Source organism: Fulmarus glacialis, unplaced genomic scaffold, assembly GCF_000690835.1.
Source record: "Fulmarus glacialis isolate BGI_N327 unplaced genomic scaffold, ASM69083v1 scaffold735, whole genome shotgun sequence".
NCBI classification, from domain to species: domain Eukaryota; kingdom Metazoa; phylum Chordata; class Aves; order Procellariiformes; family Procellariidae; genus Fulmarus; species Fulmarus glacialis.
In genome coordinates, this window is record NW_009213406.1 from 50,137 (window position 1) to 72,485 (window position 22,349).

Here is a 22,349-nt window from a genome sequence, read left to right on the forward strand (position 1 = left end):
TCCAGTTTCAACGGAGGCAGAGTTAGGCCCAAACTGAGCACACCTGAAAATCCCGCCTCCATATACTGACCATGGGACAGACTGCATCCACAGATATACCTGGTGCCTACTAAATTGCTGGAATCTCAGAGTACTGGAGGGTATAGGATTGTACTCCTAGCATACAAATATAATCTAGTAGAAAACAGTGCCATTGCCTTTACTGAAAGGTATGGGTTTCTTAGCTTATTATGTCAACTCGATACAACCACAAATGCCATTTACCTGCAATTACGGTACCATAGTAGTTTGTTTTTTAAAAAAACAAAACCAAAACTTCTCCTCTTTAAAGCAAGCTTCCAAGTACTCACTTTTGGCACTAGCATTTCCCATGTAAAAATAACATGGCTGTTTTGGTTTCTAATCTACTTCTACTTACAACTATAACCTTAAGGAATAGCAACTGGAAACTGCTCTTGGGTGAAAGGAAGGACGGGCAGAGACCCCCTTAATAATTTTGGCTCAGGAAGATAAATCTGAGTCCAGAACATCCCAGAGCTGTTCCAGAAGATGCTGGACAGATCACAGGTCAAACCTCCACCATCCGATTGCTCTCCCACACCAGTCAGACTTCGACATAAAATTTGAAGGTTCTCTTCTAGAGAAAAATTAATATCATGTCCCTGGCCCACCCTTTAGAAAAAAATATTTTATTTGATCAGGCTGATAAAAGCCCAGTTTCCAGTCTGGTAATGGGGAAAAGCAAATACAGACATGCAGCAAGAAAGAAACAACAACCTCCCAAACTGTAATAAACCCTACAAAGGACGTGGGTGACATCCGCTTACTTTTTCTTGTCCTTGTCTTTCTTGGTTTGTTGAGAACCTGCCTGCTGAGCCTGTGACTGTAATAGCTGAGCTGCTGCCTTCTTCTTTTGAAAGTTGTTCAGCTCTTCCTCAAGTTCCTTCTTTTTGTCTTCCACTTTTTTCTTCTCTTCTTGGTGAGTCCTCTTTAGATGGTCAAACTTTTCGTGAAGCTGACGGGACAGAAACAATGAGAATTTGACAGGAAGAGAAGAATATTTCACCCCAATTACTGGCAATGATGCCTGAAGCGGTTCCGCTGGCACTGATGCCTTACCGCATTAAAATAACGAGTCATCGGCGTGTCCCAAGCACGCCTGACTTTGAGAAAAGCCCTGCAATGAACACACATGCACACACAGATGGTGGGGATTGAAGCTGCTGTAGGAATATGACAGGTCTCTGGACACTTCCAAACCCCCACGTTCCATCCCTCATTGCTTTGTACCTAGTGGACTCTCTCATGCTCGTGCAAAGCAAGAAGATGTGGCCACTCAGGGCGATACTCTTCTCTGCGGCTCTTCTCTGTACACACTTCTCCATGAAGCCCAAGAAACAGCTCCCTTCCCTAGCAGGACATCTTCGTTTTCTCTGTTGCACAGTGATAAGTGCTGACCTACACACATCGAGCAAATCACGGTAGGGCAGCTCTTCAAGAGCTCTGTCATAACCCTCTACAACTATGCTGAGTGGGACTTACTGCCCTCTGGAAAGTCCTTAAGTACTTACTGAAAGTCTCCAGAAAGGTGGGATTGCTAAAGGGCAGCGCTGGCTGTACCATAGCTGAAGATGCACTGCAAACCAACATTACTTTGAGTAGCAAACGTATTCTCTCCTTTGGGTGGGACTGAAGAGGTGAGAGAGCAGAGAGGGCTCCCACAGCACAGCAAGGCTGGCATTTCTGGGGGGGTATGGAGCCGCAGCCGCTGTTACTGTCACACTGCAGCACCGCCCGCTCGCTCCGAGGTATATATCCTCCCCTAGCTGCCCGAAACCAGGGAATACTCCTGCTCCATTTTACAGGCACAGAAAAGTGGTAGAGGACTTGTGTGATGGGGTCACACCACAAGTCCATGCCAGGACTGGGAATTGAGTTCATATCTGCTTCTTGAGACTGTTTATGCACACAAAGCACCTTTGCAGGCTTGATGTTGCAATAAGGATGCTCACCTTCTCAGGGCTCTCTCGGAAAAGCCCCAGCCTAACCCTCACACACAATCCTCTGAGTTACAATATACTCACATCTTTCTCTGCTTCCTTCAACTCTGCTTCCTTCTCCTTCACTCGCATGACAAACATCTGCCTCATTTCGTCCTCCTTCTTCTGGAGTTCGCCCAGGAATTCATTCCTCTTGGCTTCATAAGTCTCTTGGAGACTGTTAAAAACACAGAAAAAACAGTCAGAGCCATGTCTCAAGCACAGTCATGAGTTTCCAGCCTTTGGCAATCTTACCGCATCGTCTTGGCACAAAACATCGTCAGAGGTCCCTGACTACGACAGAGGCATGAATACCTCCACCGAAACCAGTCCTAGCTGGCTAGGTGGCAGCAGTGGGAGACAAATCAGCAAGAAAAAAAACGAGCACACCGTTCAGGATCCTGGAAATCACTTAGCAGGCAGGATGACCAGCCTCGAAAATAAACAGCCGCTACAGAAGCATTTACAGCAATCCCTGATGCTCACATGGCTCGTGATCTGTTTGAGTCACACCTTCTCACTTCTCCCACTGTTTGTCCTGAATCTCTTCATTTGACGTGCAAGATTTGCGGAACAGACACGGGCATATCAGAGAGCGAAATCTGGCTTTATGTAGTTCATGAAGCATGACACTGACACAGACCAAAAGTAAGTTTCACTACTCACTGCTAATGGATTCAGATCAAGGGCTTTATTTAGATAAAGCCACCTCGGGAGACCTCTCTTTCTCCTTTAGCTGTCAAGGGAGGCTAAGCCTTTGTGAACGAGCAGCAGCGCTCCTCCTCCAAATAACCACACTACTGGATTCCATCATTCCTTTATTCCCCCTCTACTTCTTGGCACTCCTTTATTTCCCCAGCACTGAGATACCGCAGCAAAGAGTTGGGACACAAAATATGTTGTCCACGCACCTCTGAGATTTTCACAGCCTCTTAGGAACTCTGGACGCCAAATTCCTCTTCATTCTATTCCTTAAATGGATTTTGAAATTTCAGCCATAATGATAGTGTGGGAATGATAGCTATTTCCCCCCAAGATGCTTTTCAGAAAATGCATTTTTTAAATGAAAACTCCACTGATATCACACAGATACATTGCATCCACGTGCCTAAGGAACACATTAACCACTGGGCTAGTGGGACATCTTAATCCCATTAAAGGCAAGTTTTTGCCTTTCCTGGCACGTGGTGGGGTTTTTGATGGCTTTTTTGTTGCCTGGTTTTGTTGTTTGGGGTTTTTTTTGGGATGGGGGTGGGGGTGTTGAGCTGGGGAACAAAACTTGACAGATGAACCCAAGACTTGGGTTCAACACCGCTAGTTGATGAGCACTGCAGTTGCCTCCCAAAATACTCCACAGACGGGATGCCCAGAGCTGCTCCTGCACAGCACTGGCCACCCTGGCGGAATCACACGATTCCGGCTGACCACACCAGCCTCCCACACATTGAAGCAAAAATGCTGATTCTACGAATGACAAAAATCTTTTCATGGGAGACCAGAGCAAGAGGCATCTTTCGATTCTTAACTAAATCAAGAACCAGACCACTCACAGCAGACAGAGATCAGGAGACTCAAATCTAAACTTCCCTAAAATTCAGCCTTCGATTTAATCCTCTGACTGTGGACATTGAAACTTAAATTCATAAACCCTTCTGAAGAGTCTGGCTAGAGCCTAGGAAAACCCCGAGGGCAGATTAGCCTTCACTGCTCAGTGAGCAAAAACTGAATCTGCAATTAGTGACACACTATACTAGGGAGCAGCAGAGCCTTACAAACTGAAACGGAAAACACTGCACACTGCTAATCATATCCTGTACTGCAAACTATTTCTTGCAAAGCTCATTTCCAAAAACACAGTGCTGGGTGATGGGCAAGCAGGAAAAGCCTGGCAGGAGCGAGGGTGGCAGGGGCTTGCTCTTAAATTGTCCCAGGTTCAATGCTAATCCCAGCTTCAAGCTTAAAAACTTACCACTAGCCTAAAGCCAGCAAGCTTAATTCTCTACTGAAGTGACTCCGACTTCCAGAGAAGCAAAGTTCTCAGAGAAACTGGCCTGGCAACTCCAGGCTGCATGTGAAAAAACTCAACACTTAGAGCCCTAAGGAATAACAGTCCAAACCAACTGGGATCCCTGCAGCTTCTCACAGACAAAGATGACAAGGGAATTTGCTTTTTAAGTATACAAACATATGAACCTAGATTACAGGAGTAACTTGATTCCCCAACACACCCCCACACACTGAATGATGCCCTTTGCAAATAATTTGCTTTTAAAAAAAAGTATTTTGAGAAAATTAACCACAGCAGCAGAGAAACCAGTCCACAACAGACACAGGACAGCAGAAGGGTCTCTGTGCAACAGAGGACCCCGTTTCAGGGAGCAGACGCCTACGGGGGCATTGGTGCTCCCTCCTCACCTCCTGCAGCTTGGACAAGCGGTGTGGGTTCTGCCAGCACTGTAGGTCTCCCAACCATTGCCAGCCTCCCTTTTTCACACCTTGCACAAGCGCCTACACAGCACCAATGGTTTGCTGGGGTCTTTTGCCCCGCTCACCCTGAGATTTACAAAAGACTCCCTGCTCCTGGCTGATGCAAACTGGTTGAAGAGCGGCGGTCCCCGTGGCTCCCAGGGCCCAGACCCAGGGGAAAGGCATGCTTTTGATCCCTGGTCTCAGAAGAAAGAACAGAAAGAACCAAACCTACTGTTTTCCTCATTTCAGATATACATCAGCCTCAGCCAAACAGCTTGGGATCATGGGTTTTGTTTGTTTATTGGAGGGAGGAGGCACCCAGAGCGAACTGTTCTGAACTAGCACGTACCAGATGGAGAAATTCTGTACATTTTCATTTCCTTTCTACTTATGGCTTGGTCAAAAGAGGCCTCGTGCACAGGAAGCAATGGAAATTCCTCAGATTCCTCAAAGGGAAGGGCTGAGCCCATCTTAAGCCATCGCTCTCCAGAAAGGAAATCCAATAAAGCTTCACACTTGGGCTTAGTAACAGACCTGGGCTCGACTGATTCCAGCAGAGTTTCTGTGCTACAAAAGAAATGCAGCTGCATAAACTCAGCAAGTCACAAATAAAACCCCAAACTGATGCAAACTCCATGCCGTCGCGCAGCCCTTGCTCGGCTCACCATGGAGCGCTGTTTTCCAGAAACAAGAACACAAGGCCCCCACTCTGCCTTCTGCTCTGGAGCCCACCTGGCTTTCCCCTGTTGAGGAACAGAGATGAACCACGTCCGTGGTTATCTGCACAAGCCAGATGCGTGGCTACCATCTCGGGGATTGGCACGCCAATTCTTGACATGCACGTGTGTTATGGACGTAAACCCACTTTGATGCACATTTAAGTCTGACTGCCTTCCCCTGGGGCAGAGGAGCGTGGGATGCTGCTAAGGCAGTGGGTGCAATTATTGGGGAAAAGTTGGGGAGGAATGGGAAACAGGAAATGAAAGAAGAAAACAAACACTTCCTTCCAAATTCCCACACAGCTGTTGTCCCTGACTAATGACTTGGGCTTCAGACCAATAAAGCTGCCTGACAGCATAAACTCTGTATTTAGTAATAAGCCAAACCTCAAGCATGGGACCATGGCACCCTCTTCACAGCACACCTTGGACCAGCTGTGAAAAGCTCTAGGAAGGTCAACAAGAACATTTATCCCAGGATCTCCCATTTATCCCAGGATAACCAGTTATACCTCAACACATGAGTCACCCGTATCTCAGCATGGACACAGCTGCACTTTTCAAGCCCAGCAAGCATATGCAGCCCTGACTTGCAGCAGAGCAAGCTGGCCGCAAAACACAGTTAAGTCTGCAGTGGAGGAAGGGGGGCACTAATGTATCACCTGACCATCTCAAAACCTGCCCTCCTCCTAGGGCGAGAAGTGTCAGGAGCAATTTCTGAAGTGATTAACAAACTTGCTATTCAACAGACTCACTCAAGTCTCCATGAAGCTCATAGCACTGCCAATAGGGTGATGAGCGTAAACTTCACTTAAGACCAGACAGTTCACAGGTTTTCAGAGAGCAAGAGCAAGGCTGGAAAAAACAACCCCAAAATGAGAGTCTCCCAGCTTGAAAAAAAGACAAATCAACAATACGAACAGGTAACTGATGTTAACTTTTCCCCATCAGACATGCCTACAAGCCCTGACTGCATACCACCACCAACTCTCTCCCCACATCTTACAAAAACATGCCATGATGCTGAGGACACAAAGCAGCCAGGCCTCCCCACATCTTACAAAAACATGCCCCCTTCCATGATGCTGAGGACACAAAGCAGCCAGGAAACAGTAGCGATTCTCACAGCGGGCTCTGCATTACAGCAGCCTCTCGGCCACGTAGAGCAATGGACAGTTTCAAACGTGGACAGCAAAAATCAGTTTCAAGAGTCCAGTGAGGAACTGCCCTCCACACTGAGTGACAGGAGGAGCATTTAGAAATCAGTCCTTTCGAAACTTTTTAGTACTGGCTGACAGATAACAGGTAGGAGGTAGACTGAAAGGCACGTACTTGTGAGTGAGGGCCAGCAGCTTATATCTGAGCAAGGGATGCTCAGAGAAGGGCGTAAAGAAAACTGATACCTCTTCAGCAACAGGGTGCAGATAGATCTGCAGACATGCACTTTTTCCTCCTAAACTTTCCAGGTTGATCTGAAAAGGGTCATATTCTGCCCTCGAAACACATCACCTTCAAGCACCCTGGTGACATTTTGCAGGCTCTAGAAAGCCTGTACGGCCCTGCTGCAGGGTTGCAGACGTTTTCAAAATGTTAAGGCAAGAATTGGTTTTCTCAGCCATCCACGCTTTTCCTGTGCTTCTCCTGTACAAATCCTAGGCCCTGAGGGCAAGACTGCATTGCACAAGGTTTTCCTCCCCAGCCACGCTTTGGATCTCAGCTGCTCTAAGTGACCATGGCTATTCCATCCCTAGCTCTTGCAAACATCGGCAACCCCAAAACCTCCAATGTCTCGTCTTGTACAAGGCCTGAGTTACGCTTTCCTACCTGAAAGGCTTGCTGTCCGGATCCGTGTCCTTGAATCCCATCTCTTCAAGTTTGCAACGCCTGTACAGCTCGTAGTGTCGGGTGTGCGTCTGCTCTCTCAAGTCCTCCATGTTCACTCGGATCAGCATCTCCCGCAGCTTCACAAAGTCACAATGGTTTTCATTTTCAACTGCAAAAAAGACAGACGGTACACAGAGAGAACATTAAACCCAGGAGCCAGGCCCCCCCTTTCCCTGGACCCGGGCCCCAGTTTAGCAAGCCTGAGAGTTCTTCAGGCACACAAGCAGAACTCCAAGTCAGCCGGCACCAAAATGCCTTGCTCAACTGGGGGTGAAACCATCCCACACCAACACACGGGCACCGGTTCAAGGCCTTTCACCGGATTTGCAAGATCTCCGTGTTGCCCATCTGTCACAGAGCTCCTGCCTCCCCGTGCATTTCTGCACCAGCAAGGCGATGATCCATTTGCACACAGCATTTCACTGCCCACTCAAATCCACTCTAAATCCAAGTCACCGACAGGGGCCCAGGCGGGCAACAAAGTCTCAGTTTATAGCAGCGGTGAAAGGCAAGGTTATGAGAAGACCCCACCAGAAATGCTGTACCCTTTCCATGCCAGCTAACCTTACGAAGGAGCCCTAAACCCCTGCTCCTGGCACGGAAGGGAGGCAGCACACGGAGTATAACATGGCTTCCCATAACAGCTTCTATTCAGAGCAGGGTCTGGTGTGCCACCGTCAGCCCCTGGGTGAGCAAGCTGTTCAGCCTGCGAAGGGCCTGCGGCCAGAGGGCTGCACACTTCAGTGCAGGCAAACAGTCTGGGTATGCTTAAAGACAAGGAGTGGAAGTTCCCTCTTTAGGATGCAACGGCAAGCAGCAGACAGTTGTCTGCTGCTAACAGACGGCTCTGCAGCATGCCTCTGGGGACACAGCGAAGCACTCCTTCAGGCCAGACCAGCTGTCTCTGCAAAGGGGCAGTTCAGGGCCAGATCTTCAAAGTCTCTCTGGTACCCAAGTAAATCTCTTTGACTATCTGGTCCTAGTTTCCTGGGAACAGCAAGAACCCGGCAGGATTCGTGTCAAGTCCAAGACTTGCCAAACATATCAACTGCTTTCCTAATTGTGAGTTATTCCCATATTATCCTCTGGTGTACAGAGCTGAAGACACTAAGCCTGAAGCTGCTTCAGGGTCAGCTTGTATTATTGAGAAAAACTCTGAGTTTTGCGGAATGGCCCTGCGAATGTTCCCCTGCAGCTTGCTGGGCCATTCTCCAACTGGACACACAGCTGAAGCCACAAGCAGACCACCACCGTCTCAACCCTGTACTTCTCAGCACTTGGTTGGGAAAGCAAGGACCAGCCCCATCTTTGGCAGCTTCAGTGCAGCCTGGGTTGCAAACACAGCCCTAACCAAACTCTGCTCTCCAACCGAAAGGAGCTTTTGGCTGACTTTACGGGGGATTGCATGCTTCAGCGGCACGTCCACACTTTACGATACCAGGACAAAACATATCAAGCAGTCAGAGTTTAATTAGTTCTGCTCCCACTTCAAGTTGAGAGGGCAGAGCACCTGCTGACCTCCCTGGAAAATCCCCCAGCTACATGTTTGCATTCAGGTTGTGTGCAAGGTCCAAACCAAACCACTCAGCTGTCCAAGCCTTCCCCGTTGCTTACGCTTTTTTGCCGGCACAAAAGCGTAAGGAACAGAGAATGGAGATTTAAGTTTTCACTTTTCAAGCTAGTTATTTCACATCTCCTAGTAATGTTACCCCGCTCTTTCCCAAAGCCGATGGCTAGGTTGACACCACCACCCTTCCGCCAAACCCCCTCCGTGCCTAGATCAAGGTTGCAAAGCCCTGATTTTAAGGAGAAGTCTTAGAGCTGTGATACTGCTTTCTCAAGACAGATTTTGATAAGGACCATCCAGAAATCAATGCACCTTTCATCAGAATGAGACAGGATGACAAGATCTTATTTCTGCTTTCGGTAACGTACCCTGCACAACACCCCAGGGGTACTGCCTGGCTTTTGCCATCTTATTGCCGATCTTCACTTCTTCAGTGCTGCCAACTACAGCAAAAGGAAGGTGGACCTACAAAAGGAAAGGGACAGTAAGGTTAGGGATTTCCTTAGTTGCTTTGCCAGGGATTGTTTCTGAAGAAAGCTGTTTACTGTGGCAGCTGTGCTGGATTTAAGTTGCTTAAACGCCTTTGCAATTCATTTGGTGTTTCAGAAAGAGCAACAGAACCATCTGGATGAGAAACCTGATCAGACTTAAAGTCCAAAATTCTGAAGTCCTAAAAATACAAGAGATATGTACATGTTTTTCATGTAATTACAAAGCATGGCTACCTTAAGCACAGAAGAAGTCTTACAAACTGGAATTGAATTTAAAAAATTGAGGAAAAATAACTGTCAAACAATACAAAAAGAAAATAAAGTGCACCCTTCCAAGGAAGGTAGACTAAAAATTCAGGGGGTTTCTGCTGCTAGAAGTAACTGTTAATGCTTCCTCTTAAAAAGAGGATAAAGCTGTGAGCAAGGGGAAGGGCAGAGCTGACCCAGCCCTGGGCTGATGCGTCTGAGTCACCGAGCTCTGCTACGTCCCAGTCCCTCCACGGGTGTGGTGGCGACAATCTGGGATCTCCTCCCAGAAGCGTGGCTGCTGCCAGGAGGGAGCTGGGCTCTGCCGCCAGCCCACCCCCGCAGTGCTCTCCCTGCCTTAACAGCATCCAAGAGGGCTGGGCGCAAGCTCTGGGAGCGGGTGCCGTGTTGGCCAAGCCGTGGACACAGGCTGGGGGGGAAGGGAAGAAACCAAGTGGCAGAGGAGATATGATTAACTGGCAAAGGAGTTTCCCAGCAGCCGGGCTGTTCAAGAGGAAGGCAAAACACACAGTGCACACGCTGCACCCTGGCAGAGCCATGTCCCTTCTCTGTGCCAGCTTCTCCGGGCTGAGAACACAACACAGACAGGGAAAAGAGGGAGGCAATACAGGGGTTTGGAGAGGGTCTGATATCCAGCTGCACGTGACTATTGCCCATCTGCAAGCAGTTGCGCAGGGAAACTCACAAAAGCCTTCAAGTTGCAAGGAAATGGCTTATTCTTAATGCCTCCATTCCCTGTAAAAACGCACATAACTCAACCTCCACCTTCCACTTACTTTTGAGCGCACTTGCTTTGGGGTTGGCACGTCCTCTTGGGTGTTACGTGCCCCGCTAAAGCCACTCGAGGGCCCTGTCAGCGCTGCTGTGATGCACATCACTGCCAGAAACCCTGAGCTCAGGTTCTTCCCCTTGCGCTCCAAGTCAGGCCCACGGGAAACAATTGTTTCCCCTCTGTAAACCCCACTAAAATGTTTGGTCTACCCCAGCCCTGTTTGCCCTCAAATCCCACCCCTATGACTAGAGGAAAGGGAAAGGAGGTGAAAGCCAGAGCCCTTGCCACTGATGGCCGCTGGCCCTGCCGAGAGCTGGAACATCATTGACTGCGCCCCCGCTCTCACCGGAAAGCAAAACAAAGGCAGAAGTGAATCACCCCCCACTAAGCAACAAGTGGTCGTTTGGGACAGGAAACCCAAACCCCCGCCCTTTGCCCTGACCACGTCGGGGCCCTGCCTCCCATCCTCTTCCTTTCCCAAGATGGGAATACTGCAATAGGGGAAAGGATATGAAAAAATGCTCAGAGGAGAATCGTTTGTCAGACAATGAAGCCTATCAGGCCGGGCAGCCCACGTGTGACAGGTATCTCCATCTCCAAAAGCCTTCTGGCCAGCCCGATATCTGTGCTTAGACTGCAGTTTTAAAGCCAAAAGAAACATGGTACAACGTGCGCTACCATCAAGGATGGGCCCATGCAAACCAAGGCAAGAAAACCCCCCCAAGAAAACACATACACTCATCGTGGCATTTATCTCAGCCACGGTCTCTTCATCCGTCGGGAACTGGTAGATCTGGACGCCGTTGCTGACCAGCTCGCTCATGATTTTGCTCTTAAACTTGTGCAACTCGTTTTTTGCAATGGTGTCAGCCTTGGCAATGATGGGGATGATGTTCACCTGCAAGACAAAGACAGCACGTCCACATACAGGACTGCACATGTTGCGTCACTGGGAGAGGACGGAGAGCAACATGCATCCTGCTGCAACGGCCCTGTAAGTGCCACCAGCCACCACCCCCCCAGCAGAAAACCTTCCCTGGGGCTGCTGCTGACAGCACCACCGCCTTAGACAGGCTTTTCAGGCAGCAGCGATGATGGCCTTAAAAAGAAGTCAAATGCAATTTGGCAACATGCTATTTCCTGTCCTGTCGTATTCCCCTCCTCATCCGAATTGGCTGGACAGGAAATGCTCTCATAGATTATTCAAGCTGTTCCAAAAAAAGGAAATTACCATCTAGGCACTTCTCCTCCACACCGCAGCAGCCTGGATGACCGCAAGCAACGCGCTCAGACAATAGCATCTCGTGGGCGTTTGCTCAGCTGTTATCAGGGACACCCGAGTGGGCAGCAGTGCTGCTGTTACCCCGCTGGAGGTGGAAGCAGATGGTCCATATCCAACCACGCTACACACAGGGTGCAAGCTGGCAGTAACACAAGCACGCTTCCTCCGCCTGCGTGCCCTCACATGCTCCCGTACACCACTGTACTGCAGGACTAGGGTTGATTTATCCCTGCACAGCTCTAAAACAATCATCCAAAGGAACCACAGGATGGGGTTAAGACAGACATGAGAGTTAAGTTACTGACTCTCTTCCCTAGACAGGCCGTTTGCAACACTGGCAGCGGGATGGCAAACAGCAACACCATCTCGGAGCAGAGGGGAGATAGCAAGGTAGCTGAACGGATCGATGTACAGCGAGCACCACACAAGCATCTGCTTTGCTGGGAGGGGGCAAGAATCCATTAGGATGAGGAATCCTGCCTTCTTGCCCTTTCTACTCCCTCCAGATGGACAATTTCTGCTTTTGTTCTTGCAGGATTTGCTTTTCTTTGCAACAGCAGACAGGAAGATGTTCATATTGACCTATATGGAGGGATTTTTAACTGCAGTACTTGAAAATCCTCTTACATCACCTAATTCTGTTCGGAGGATGGCCTGGAGTTATTAAATCCCCCTTTGCCAAAAGATAGAACACGAATGCCAATTAGCTCACTTTGGGTAAATCTCCATAACCCTATTTTAAGTTGAGTAGGGCAGGGATCCTTCTCCATCACTGCATAAAACCCAATCGATAGGCCACTCTAGGAAATAAAGAACCGTTGTCATCATTTATCTTCTGCAGAATCAGGATCCAGTGAGCCAAAGGGGCAAGGTGGACTGATTTAAATTGCTTAATCATGGTTTAAAGAAGAAAAGAGAAAGCTCAGTTTAAATACTCAGGTTTTACATTTGTACCTCGGTTATTCTCCCTAGAAGAAAAGAGATGAAATCTTCTTGCAAGTATCTAGTAAAACACCATGGTTTAAACCAAGCTCAATTCCCATTCTTGCTAGTCATGAGAGTAACTGAAAAAGCACATGCCGAGTAACATATTTATTCAGATTCTTCTTGTTTATCCAATTATGGTTAGAACGACACTACATTTACCATAGAAGATCAAATCACTGTGTCTAGCTGGATGCAGCCAGAGCATGCAGACACAGCATTCTGATTTATTTTTCATTGATTAATAAGATGACCTAAAGTGTTCTAGACGTACGTATCTCACATACACTTACTAAACCAGGTTTTGTACACGAACCTAATTGATCTGTTGGACAAAGTGAAATAGAGGTGGCAACCACGTCTTTGAGTGCTAGTACTAGCAGAGTTCAATTTCAACCTCTCGTTTTTATTTATGCATTTCAGGAGAAAAACACACTTTTCTCTCTTTTTCAACAACCAACTGAACAAACCTGTCACTGAACTTGGCTGAGTTAACGCACTGCAAAGCAAAAAGAACAGTGGTCTCCTAATGCATCCTCATAAATACAGTTTCCTGCTCTCAGACCGCTAACTTCATAGCATAGCTGTGGAGCAAGCGGCCAAGTTTCCTAACCCAAGATGTGACTGGAAGAGGGTAGGAGCCCAAACTCTTAATAAATCTCTACAGCATACGAATCAGTGAATAATGACCCATTCAGCAGCTAGCCCAAGGTAAAGTTTTCACACAGCACCTCTGCAATTCCCCACTACTAAAAACAGACAGTATTCTTCCGAGCAGGTTTAACTAAGCCTGGAGCAAGATCATAAAAGCACTACTAGGGCCACACGAGGGTTATAACATGAGCAGCAAGTACCTTACTGTCGAGCTTCTTCATGGTGACCAAGTCTAGGGACTTCAGCGAGTGTCCGGTTGGTGCAATGAAATACAAGCAGGCGTGAATTCTGGTGTCGTGGTAATTGAACAGGGATCGTTTGATCTTCAGCTCTTCTTGCAAGTAGGCTTCAAACTGCGCATCAATATATTCTACTATAGGCTTGTAGCTGAAGAGAGAAAACACGGCACAGAGAAAACCAGGGCATTCACTGCTGGGACAACCCAGGTCACTGATCAACACTCAGGAAGTTTCACGGGTGCTCTGTACGTTACGGGACAAGTGCTGCTCTTAGGACCCTCCCCGCCCAACCTACAGTCCCTCCTTAGCAAATGTGCGTTTCCACTTGGTGCACAGAGAGTATTATGGACATATTAGCAAGACACAGTGGCAGAGACCCTGGACTTTAGGTGCATGGAAATCACACAAGGCTGCTACCCTGAAAAATATTTTGCAGTCTCTCCAATTCAAGTCTGAGCTGCTGCTCTGCCAACGTCACTGAGAATCATCCAATACAAGAAAATTTAAACACGAAACTGCCCCCTATCCTCGCTTGTCCAAAAGCTTGTATATGATCTTAAGAGGGAAGGGAGATTCACAAGGGAACAAAAGGAACTTGTCAGGAATTGAAGCCTGTGAGCAAAGCTCACAGGGAGACAACGGCACCGTTTGTGTACTTTGGGGGGACCATTTTGTTGAAGGTAAAAAGTTGGTGCAGTGTAACACACCCTGATCTGACTGACTGATTGTGCTTCTGGAAAGGGAACTTCTCAGTTTGTTCCTCCCTCCACCAAGGGCAGCCTCAGGACCTCCAGCCCAAGGAAGCTCTCAAAAGAGGGCACTGAGACCAAGGCACCAAGACAACACTGCCACTGCCTTCAGCACTGGATTCACAGCAGTGTTAATGCCCCCCCTCAAAAGCAGTTGCGAGGAGGAAATAGACCATCAGGACTTTTCAGGTCCTCCAGAAACACCCTTCTGACAGGCAGCCAGCAAGGCTCTGGTCTGGCTCGTCTGCTCCAGATGCCAGTGCAACTGTTAGAGCGGTTGCTCCAAACCCTCGGTGAAGCAGAGACTCTTGCTTGATTTACCAAGCGAGAGCTATAGCAAGAGACAGCCAGTGCTACGTGAGGGCCACCGACACCAGAGACCATAAGTCAGTACTGACCACTGCTTGTTCATTTGCAGGCACAGAGAGTATCATGAATCACTAGGTGGGTTTGTAACGTGACTGCTGCTCCAGTTTCTTTGCTTTTGGAAATTCTGTCTCTGACCACGAGACCCCAAAAACGTCAGAGTCACGTCGCCAAGAAAGCAGTAAGGCCTTATTGTTGGGAGATCATATTAAAGAAAGCACCATAAAAAAGCACAGCGAAAAAGGACTGGGAGGACTCATACCAGGAGCACAGAGAAAATCCCACCCGCTGCAGCCATATGTATCGGGACATGGCGGAAGGACAAAAGCTCTCCCTGAGCCCTGCTGCGCTGTGACTGCCCCTCTCTCCAACTGCCCGAGAGGGAAGTTGGAGGGGCTTCACCACCAATACTGCTGGCTCTTGTCTGCCAAATGAAGCAAATGCAAAGCGACCCGGCAGTAACAAGCTGCAGAGCATCCCTGCTCTGAGCACCTGCTCCTCCTCTGAGCAGCTTTTGTTCTCGCCCGAGAGCATATGGCAGCGTCTAATGTGCAGAGCTCTCCCTCCCGCCAGCACGTGCCCCTCACCGTTTTGGCTCTGCAGCATTAGTTAGGAGCAGGCGCCGCAAAGCAGGGGCAACAGTTGCATTTTGGTGTCAGCTCAAGCAGCAAGGAAGCATTACAGAAATAAAGCAAAAATCCATATGGATAGACCCAAGGGATTGAGTAGGCAGCCCAGTATATTTACTTCATGCATGCAACATGGTGCAATGAGCACCTAGTTACAACGTTAAAGAAAAACCCACTTCGACGTTAACGTTGCAGGATGGTGCGAACAAGAACCATGATCCGAGTTCCACCTCCCTAAAAGATGCAATGTAATTGCAATTTGAGCTCATGCTTTCAAATATTTGCAGGTTTCAACTCAAGCAGAGACTTCAGCTAAGCCGCACAGAGACAAGGAGGGCAGAAACACAGTTTCAGTTCTGTAGCCTAGTTGATTTGTTTGTTCTTCACTTCAGTTTCTCATCACTTCTACCTGTCTCATGGGGCGAGTGGTGCTAGCTGCCACACCTGGATCAGTAAACACCCCCGGAACAGCGAGGGACCTACTCCCCACAACAGGGTCAGGCCCTTCTGATTTCCGAGCACATCAGCACAAGGATTCCTTCTCCTGACAGAAAAAAATTTACCTGTCATCTTTGTTAATTTGATCGCCAAATCCAACCGTGTCGACAATAGTCAGCTTCAGACGGACATTACTCTCTTGGAGCTCGTAACTCCTGGCTTTCAATCTCACGCCAGGCTCGTTGTGCGTCGCAGGTTCGCTTTCAAACTTCGTATTGAACAGAGTGTCCATCAACGTTGACTTGCCGATGCCAGTTTCACCTGAGCACGCAAAGGCAACATTAGTATGGTCCGATCCCTTTTCCTCATCTCATTCTCAGGCATGTTTGCCAGGCTAAGGAGTTATTCCACTTGGGTAGCAGTAGAATTAGGCTACATGCACACGGCTAAGCAAAATAATCCCTGCAGGAACAGATGTCTTTTGAGACAGTCCCCATCTTAACCAGTCCCCCAGGACCGAACCAGGGACTTTGCAAACATTGGTAGGTGACAGCAGCTCTGGCTTCTGCTGCTGGGCTCCGACTAAATTCCTCCGCAGGTCACACCGCCTGGGTGTGCCGCACACCTTGCAGACATACCCGATCAAAGCACCACACGCTGGGGATCTGAATCCTAAATGAGCCCCTGCTACGTGAAAGCTGCTACCCTGACAGACACCAAGATAAACCAAATGCCTTCAGAGCTACAAGTCATCACCCGCAGGTGAAGAGCTAGGCTGCTGTGCTGGGAATGGCAAAAGAAATTCAGGTCTTACTGGGCCGGGATTTCAAGGGAGGTGTACCACAAGCAAAGGCAAGGCACAGAAAGGGGCATCACCAGAGATACTAAGCATCACTGACCTCAGGGATTTTTCATTATTTTGGGGAAGGAAAAGGGCCTATTTCACACACACAGAAGGGTATACAGTTTCTTCCAGTACTACTACCGTTAACATTTCACATGGGAGAAGGAGGAATTGGAGAGGATGGGCTGAGGCTTATGAGATTCCGTGAAGAGAAGGTACTAAACTGGGGGGCGGGGGAAGGCTGGAAATCAAGAAAAAGATTTAAAAAATAAAACCACAACAGTGTTAAGAACACTTAGACATTTGCCGAGTGAAACCCCCCTCCTCGGAGAAGGGAAATGACTCCTTCCATGATGAACCAGCAAATGCCTGCTGCTGCTACAACCCTGTTACTGGACTTGCTACACTGGCAGTGCAACAGAGACAAATAATCATTCCTTTCTCATAAAAGCATTTGCTTCCAGTGGTCTTCAGCTATTGCCCGTGGTTTTTACATTGATGTGATGACTGGTGATGCAGGCTCCCTCTTGCTTGATGGCACGACGAGCCCTAACCTCCCCACCTTACAAGCGACATCTGTATTCAGGACAGCAAGAAGTAGGGTAGGTTAAGTCCTAGTTCTGATATGACTTTCTGTAACAGAAGCAACTTGTAAATTCTCTCAACTCTGAGTTTGATTCCCAAGGAGATATCCGATTCTCTACATGTTTTTATGCTTTTTTTTTTTTTTCCCAGCTCAGTTTCCATTCCTTTTTCAAGAGAAACACAAAAAACCCATAGTGAAACTTGGGCAATGAAAATTTGAGACAGAGAAAAGTCTTTAAAAAGTCTAAAATAGCATACTGATTAAATACCAACTCTTACAACTATTACAGGTTCACTAATCCCCCGTGCAACTAGTAACATGGATGTAAACATTAGCCTAAATCCCATTTTTAAGTCAAAAACGTTTGCTTAGCAATTACACTTTCAAACCGCTACTGCTACCCGTGCCATGAGCAGGGGGTGGGCTGAGATAACGTCCTAAAGTTGCTCCATCTGAAGACATGCAGGGATTTGGGACACACCTCCTGGACTACAGCTGCAGCTCTGGCATTTGCAGGTCAGGCTTGTGAGGGGGTCCCATCCCAACCTCTCAACTGCCCCCAAAATCTTAAACAGAAGTGAATAATTGAAAAGCAATGCAAAATATCAGGTGGGAGAGGGGAGCTTGCATCTGGGATTGCCCTCAAGCATCTGCTGCTGCTGTATGCAGCTCTCCTACCATGATAATCTCTCTCAAAATATGCAAAGCCCCCACTTCGAAGACCTCAGAGAACCACGTAGTATTTGTGTCCACAGAAGCAAATACTACTACTCAGCAACTGCCTGTTGCTCCGTGATATTCGACAGTTCATTTTCCTGGCTTTGACTTCAACCATTTTCATACTAAGCTCAGGAAGTTAAGTGATTACTTACAGCCCAGTAAAATAATTAAGCAGAGGTGTTTGTCACAGCATTCCTACCCTGGGAAGGACATAAAGCAAGCTTTTAAAAAAGAATGAATAAATGGAAGAGGGGCAAGACAGAAAGCACACATGACATTATAGCTCAAAATCTAGGCCCACATAGAGCACAACCCACATGAAAAGATCAGTCCTTAATCTGATGGCACAGACTGTTGATCTCTGAAGCTACATATTTTAGTGAGCTCCTGATGTGAATGCAGAACCGCCGCATGCTGTGCTAGATGGGCTTTGCAGCATTTTATCCATGCACACCACAATTAAAAGCCTCACATTACAATGCCGAAGTTAATTGTGTCCTTTCTCAAAAAACAATTTAAAAAAAGAAAATTTTTTTTTTTTTAAAGGGGACATTTCTATTCCTTGGACGACTGCAGCAATTCGTGTGAAATTTTACTTTGGGATAAAAAATGGTTGATCGGCACATCTCACGAAAGAAAAGAGTTGGACCAAATTGCTATGTTAATGGAGACATATCAAGTCATGCTAAGAGAGGAATATTTAGAGAAAAAGGCAATTAATTTATGCCATTATCATCAAAGAGCTGCCTGCTAACTGGGATCTTCCCTGCTGAATTTTAAATGGTTTCATGCTGCTAGGAGAGTCACGTGAGAGTTGGTAGCTTGAGTGTGCAGAAGTACAACTATTCTCTTATCTCGTTCTTCGACATACAAAGCTACAGAGAGCAGTCTAGTTTGTTTGCCAGATTTCTTGTCAGATGGCTCACCCCGCACTGCAGACAGAAATTCTCAACTTGCTGTAGAAAATCACAGTCAGAGGGTTGTGGGTTTTTTTCCAGCTAATTAATGTAACCAATCAGAAGGGACAACATTCCATTCTTACAGGCTCAAATGAATAATGAATGGAAAGATGATGTTTGGAGACTGCTCTGCCAAAATAAGAGTAAAACCCACCATTTCTGTCCATTTACAGAACCACATTCTGGGGGCACCTTGAAGAGCTCCACCAATAGGTCAAAGCCGTTCTGGCACACAGCTCCCCAGGGCTGAGGAATGGATTTCCAATTGCATAGTACCCATAGAGTGCCAAGACAGCAGCTATCTCTCTATAGCCAAGAGAAGGAGTTGCCTCCCCATATTTCACCCTCTGAACAATTTGGGAAAAGTAACGCTAACTCAGGCTATAAAACCACTTGCAGCACCCAGACTAAATACAGCACAGAACAGGTGACAGGCTTTGTTCTCAAGTACATCATTTGGAGACTAAAAATGGCATCATTTCCAACTGGAGAAGCTAAGAATATAACGAGACAGACAGGCAAAGCCTGGAAGGGAAGGAATGAAATTTATTGAGAAACAGCCTCCATGCCCAACCCAGGGAAAGGCAGATTTCAGTTAACATTCTTTTAAAAATACATTTAGTTCCCACGTTAGCTCAGTTTCCTTATGGGCAGCCCTCGGGGAACGCAGAACCACAGGACCATCAAAAGGGTAGATTTTTAACACTCAGAAATGTTCATGTTTTGACTGAGGGGACGGGGTAGAGAAAAAGAAAAGAGGGATACTAGATTTTACCCTGGAGCAGCTCTGGAAGAAACTGTCACTACAGCCCCCACTGGCTCAGATCTTACCCTTTGCAGCAGGGAGAAGGTGCTAATTTGTGGATACACGTGTGTACCCCTTGGCACGAGCTGACCGTCCAGCAGCACAGGATGACTTACCCACGCAGAGGATGTTGAAGCAGAAGCCCTGCGACGTTGACTTGTTGACCAGCTGATCAGGGAGGCTGTCGAAGCCCACGTGGCCAGAAAGGGACAGGTTCCTAAGGTCATCGCTCTGTAAGACCAAGAAGAAAGGCATTTAACAGAGTTGCAACACCCCTGTCAGGGAAGAAGGCTGTGCTTAGTCCTGTCAGATTTGTCTAACAACACAACAGTTTTCGGGACACAGGATCTTTTTGTCTTAGGTTTGCCTCCCAAACGAGCTCTCCTTTTACTTCTATCCAGCTCTCTGCTGTGGGGCTCAGGAGCTAAAACCTCCCCAACCCCAAGGCATGCAAACACTACCAGACTGTTTCTCTGTGCCTGCGACTAATAAACCATGATTCTGTATCCATTTGCAATGCCCAAACATTGTTTCTAAGGCTTCAGCATCACCTATCCCTAGGGTTACCCAAAGATTATTTAGACAGACACATCCGTGTCCACTGTACAGCTCTACGGCAGAAACCAGCCAACCTCCCCTTTCAAGACTCCCCCAGCAGCATGGGAGCTTCCCCAAACCACCCAGCGAGGCCAGCTCTCCCCAACAGCACATGAGCAAGTGACACAGGTTGCAATGTAGTCCTGGTTGCAACTCCAAAATCTATTCCTGATAGAAACCTGTGTAGACAAGCAGACAGCCAAGCGCGTGCTCTCCCTGGCTCAGTTTCCCAAAGGGAAGGAGCAGCTCGCTCAGACTGGCTCTATCCTCCCAGCAGTACAAGGGAAACGCGACACTCTTGCACATTTGCTGAAACCCTTCGGCATGGCCACAGCAGGACATAGCTTAGATGGCAACACCACCTCTAAAGCCAGCTAAGTCTCTTTCCAGCTTTTACAGGCCTCGACCGGAAGGCAAAAAGATGCATGCTGTTCTGTGGGTGCCTTGGTTTACAAATAACCTCATCCGACACGAGGTGAGAAAGCAGGGCACTGTTCCCGGCATTTCCTGCATGACCTACGAAGCCCACCGTGCTGCCCCTCCATGTCTTCAGCGGGAAAAAAGCCAGGCCAGGCACTCCGGTCACCCCCCCGTGACCCGCCCTCCTCCTCCAGGCTGCCTGGGGGGCCCGAGCTGATAACATCAAACACCCCAAGGCCCTTTCGTGGAGGCTAACGGGCAGCACAGACCTTGCAGAAGGGAGGTCTAAAACAACTCCAAGATTATATTTAGGACTTCTCCGCAACAGCTGTACAGTAATTCACAGAGAGGTTTGGAAAAAGAAGCCAGCCCAGTTATCTCTTTCCCGGCAAACTGCAGTTATGCCAACATCCTGAGCACAGACGAAAAATTAAGAAAAACCTCCTCAGCAGCCCTAGAGCAGCTCTGCTGTTATTTCACAAAATGTTTTTCTCCTAAAGTTTGTTGTCCTTAACTTGAGATACTAACCTTTCGCCAAACCCAAACATTTCCAGTAGAGTCACTCCACCATGCTGTTGAGCTAAATTACAGCCGTGGGCAGCCTCAGCCTGGTTTGAAGATGCTGGAAGCACCAGCTTCTTCTCCACAAAATCAGTGGGCTTTGGACCAGACATGGAAAAAGACACTCGTTGGTTGTTAAAATAAGAATTAAAAGCGGAGGAGGACTTCCCGCTCTACACAATTGCTGAGCATCCCCACTTCCCTCCTCGAAACATACAGACCAGCCACCAATTGCAGGAAGAAATAATTACATCTGTGCTGTGTGTTCATGAAAATACCACTCAGAGTTAAAACAAACAAACAAACAACAGAAATTCTCTGAAAAAGGCAACATGTCAACATCAAAATGTTTAAGTTCGTGCCATCACAATATCTAAGAGGGACAGAGCAGGGGCAAAGGGCTCCTTTTTGCCATGCTGGCACACGCAGCTTGACACCTGTGCTAGATACCTGAGCCTTCTCTTACCATCTGAACCAGGCTTGTCTGAAGGCTTAACGCCAATACACTGGACTGTTAACCTCCATCCCTCCGTATACTGGACGGCTATTCACCAGCACCGTACGGCAGAAGCTTAAGATGATTAAGAGATGCCGCCTCCTTCACTCAGGCTGGGTACAAAGAAACCAACACTAAAGACACCATCACCTCATTTATCCCAACAGTGATTTTCCTGGGAAAGCCCCAGGCAATGAAAGGAGACCCTGGGATTCATGCATGATGTGAATGGGTTAAATAAAATATTTGTAACATTAGTATTTTTATAACATCAGTGGGCTTGGATTTATGCCTAAGTGAAGGGAGCTCAGAGCAGATCCAGAAAGCAGTAGGTGCCCATGACTCACAGGCTTCACAGAAAGTGGTGGGTGTTGAACATCTCTCATCACAGCACCAATATCTCTTTCTCTGATGTATTTTGGGAAAGCAAGTACTGCCTCATCATCAGTTACTCAGCAGATTAGACTCATCTCTTGCATCTGTGTCAGTTATTTTTTGCTGCATACCTTCTCTGGTTTAGCTCCCGCCCCTTTCTTTTTTTTCCTGCAAGTGGCAAACATCAACAGTGGAAAAACCAAAAACTATCTTTACACTTTCCAATGCCAAGTATTTTTCACAAGCTGTGCTGCATAACAGGAGGCAAAAGCATAGTCTGATATCTGCCTGAAACACCAAAACACTCATGAAAAGCTCAGAGGCCCAAGGCATGGGCAAAGATGAAATGCAAACCCAGGTCTCCACCTCCCTCAGTATTCCCCAGATTGCAGCACATCTCAATGAGTAGAGTGGATACAGAAAATACGTGCATTCCT

The 22,349-nt window shown here is 47.6% G+C and overlaps 1 protein-coding gene across 2 annotated transcripts in view; it reads right to left on the reverse strand.

Annotated features, from left to right (window-relative positions):
* Positions 1-331: 331 nt before the first annotated feature.
* SEPT11 (septin 11) overlaps positions 332-22,349 on the reverse strand; it is a 25,531-nt gene continuing 3,513 nt past the window's right edge. The window contains exons 2-9 of one of the 2 annotated variants that reach the window (XM_009578165.1): positions 19,580-19,696; positions 15,675-15,870; positions 13,329-13,515; positions 10,945-11,106; positions 9,047-9,143; positions 7,052-7,220; positions 2,085-2,217; positions 332-1,015 (exon numbers count right to left, since the gene is read on the reverse strand). In XM_009578165.1, the coding sequence (XP_009576460.1) occupies positions 824-1,015; positions 2,085-2,217; positions 7,052-7,220; positions 9,047-9,143; positions 10,945-11,106; positions 13,329-13,515; positions 15,675-15,841 (1,107 nt within the window). In that variant the 5' untranslated portion in view covers positions 15,842-15,870; positions 19,580-19,696 and the 3' untranslated portion in view covers positions 332-823. The remainder of the gene's footprint in view (positions 1,016-2,084; positions 2,218-7,051; positions 7,221-9,046; positions 9,144-10,944; positions 11,107-13,328; positions 13,516-15,674; positions 15,871-19,579; positions 19,697-22,349) is intronic. The other variant, XM_009578166.1, reaches the window with a different exon arrangement.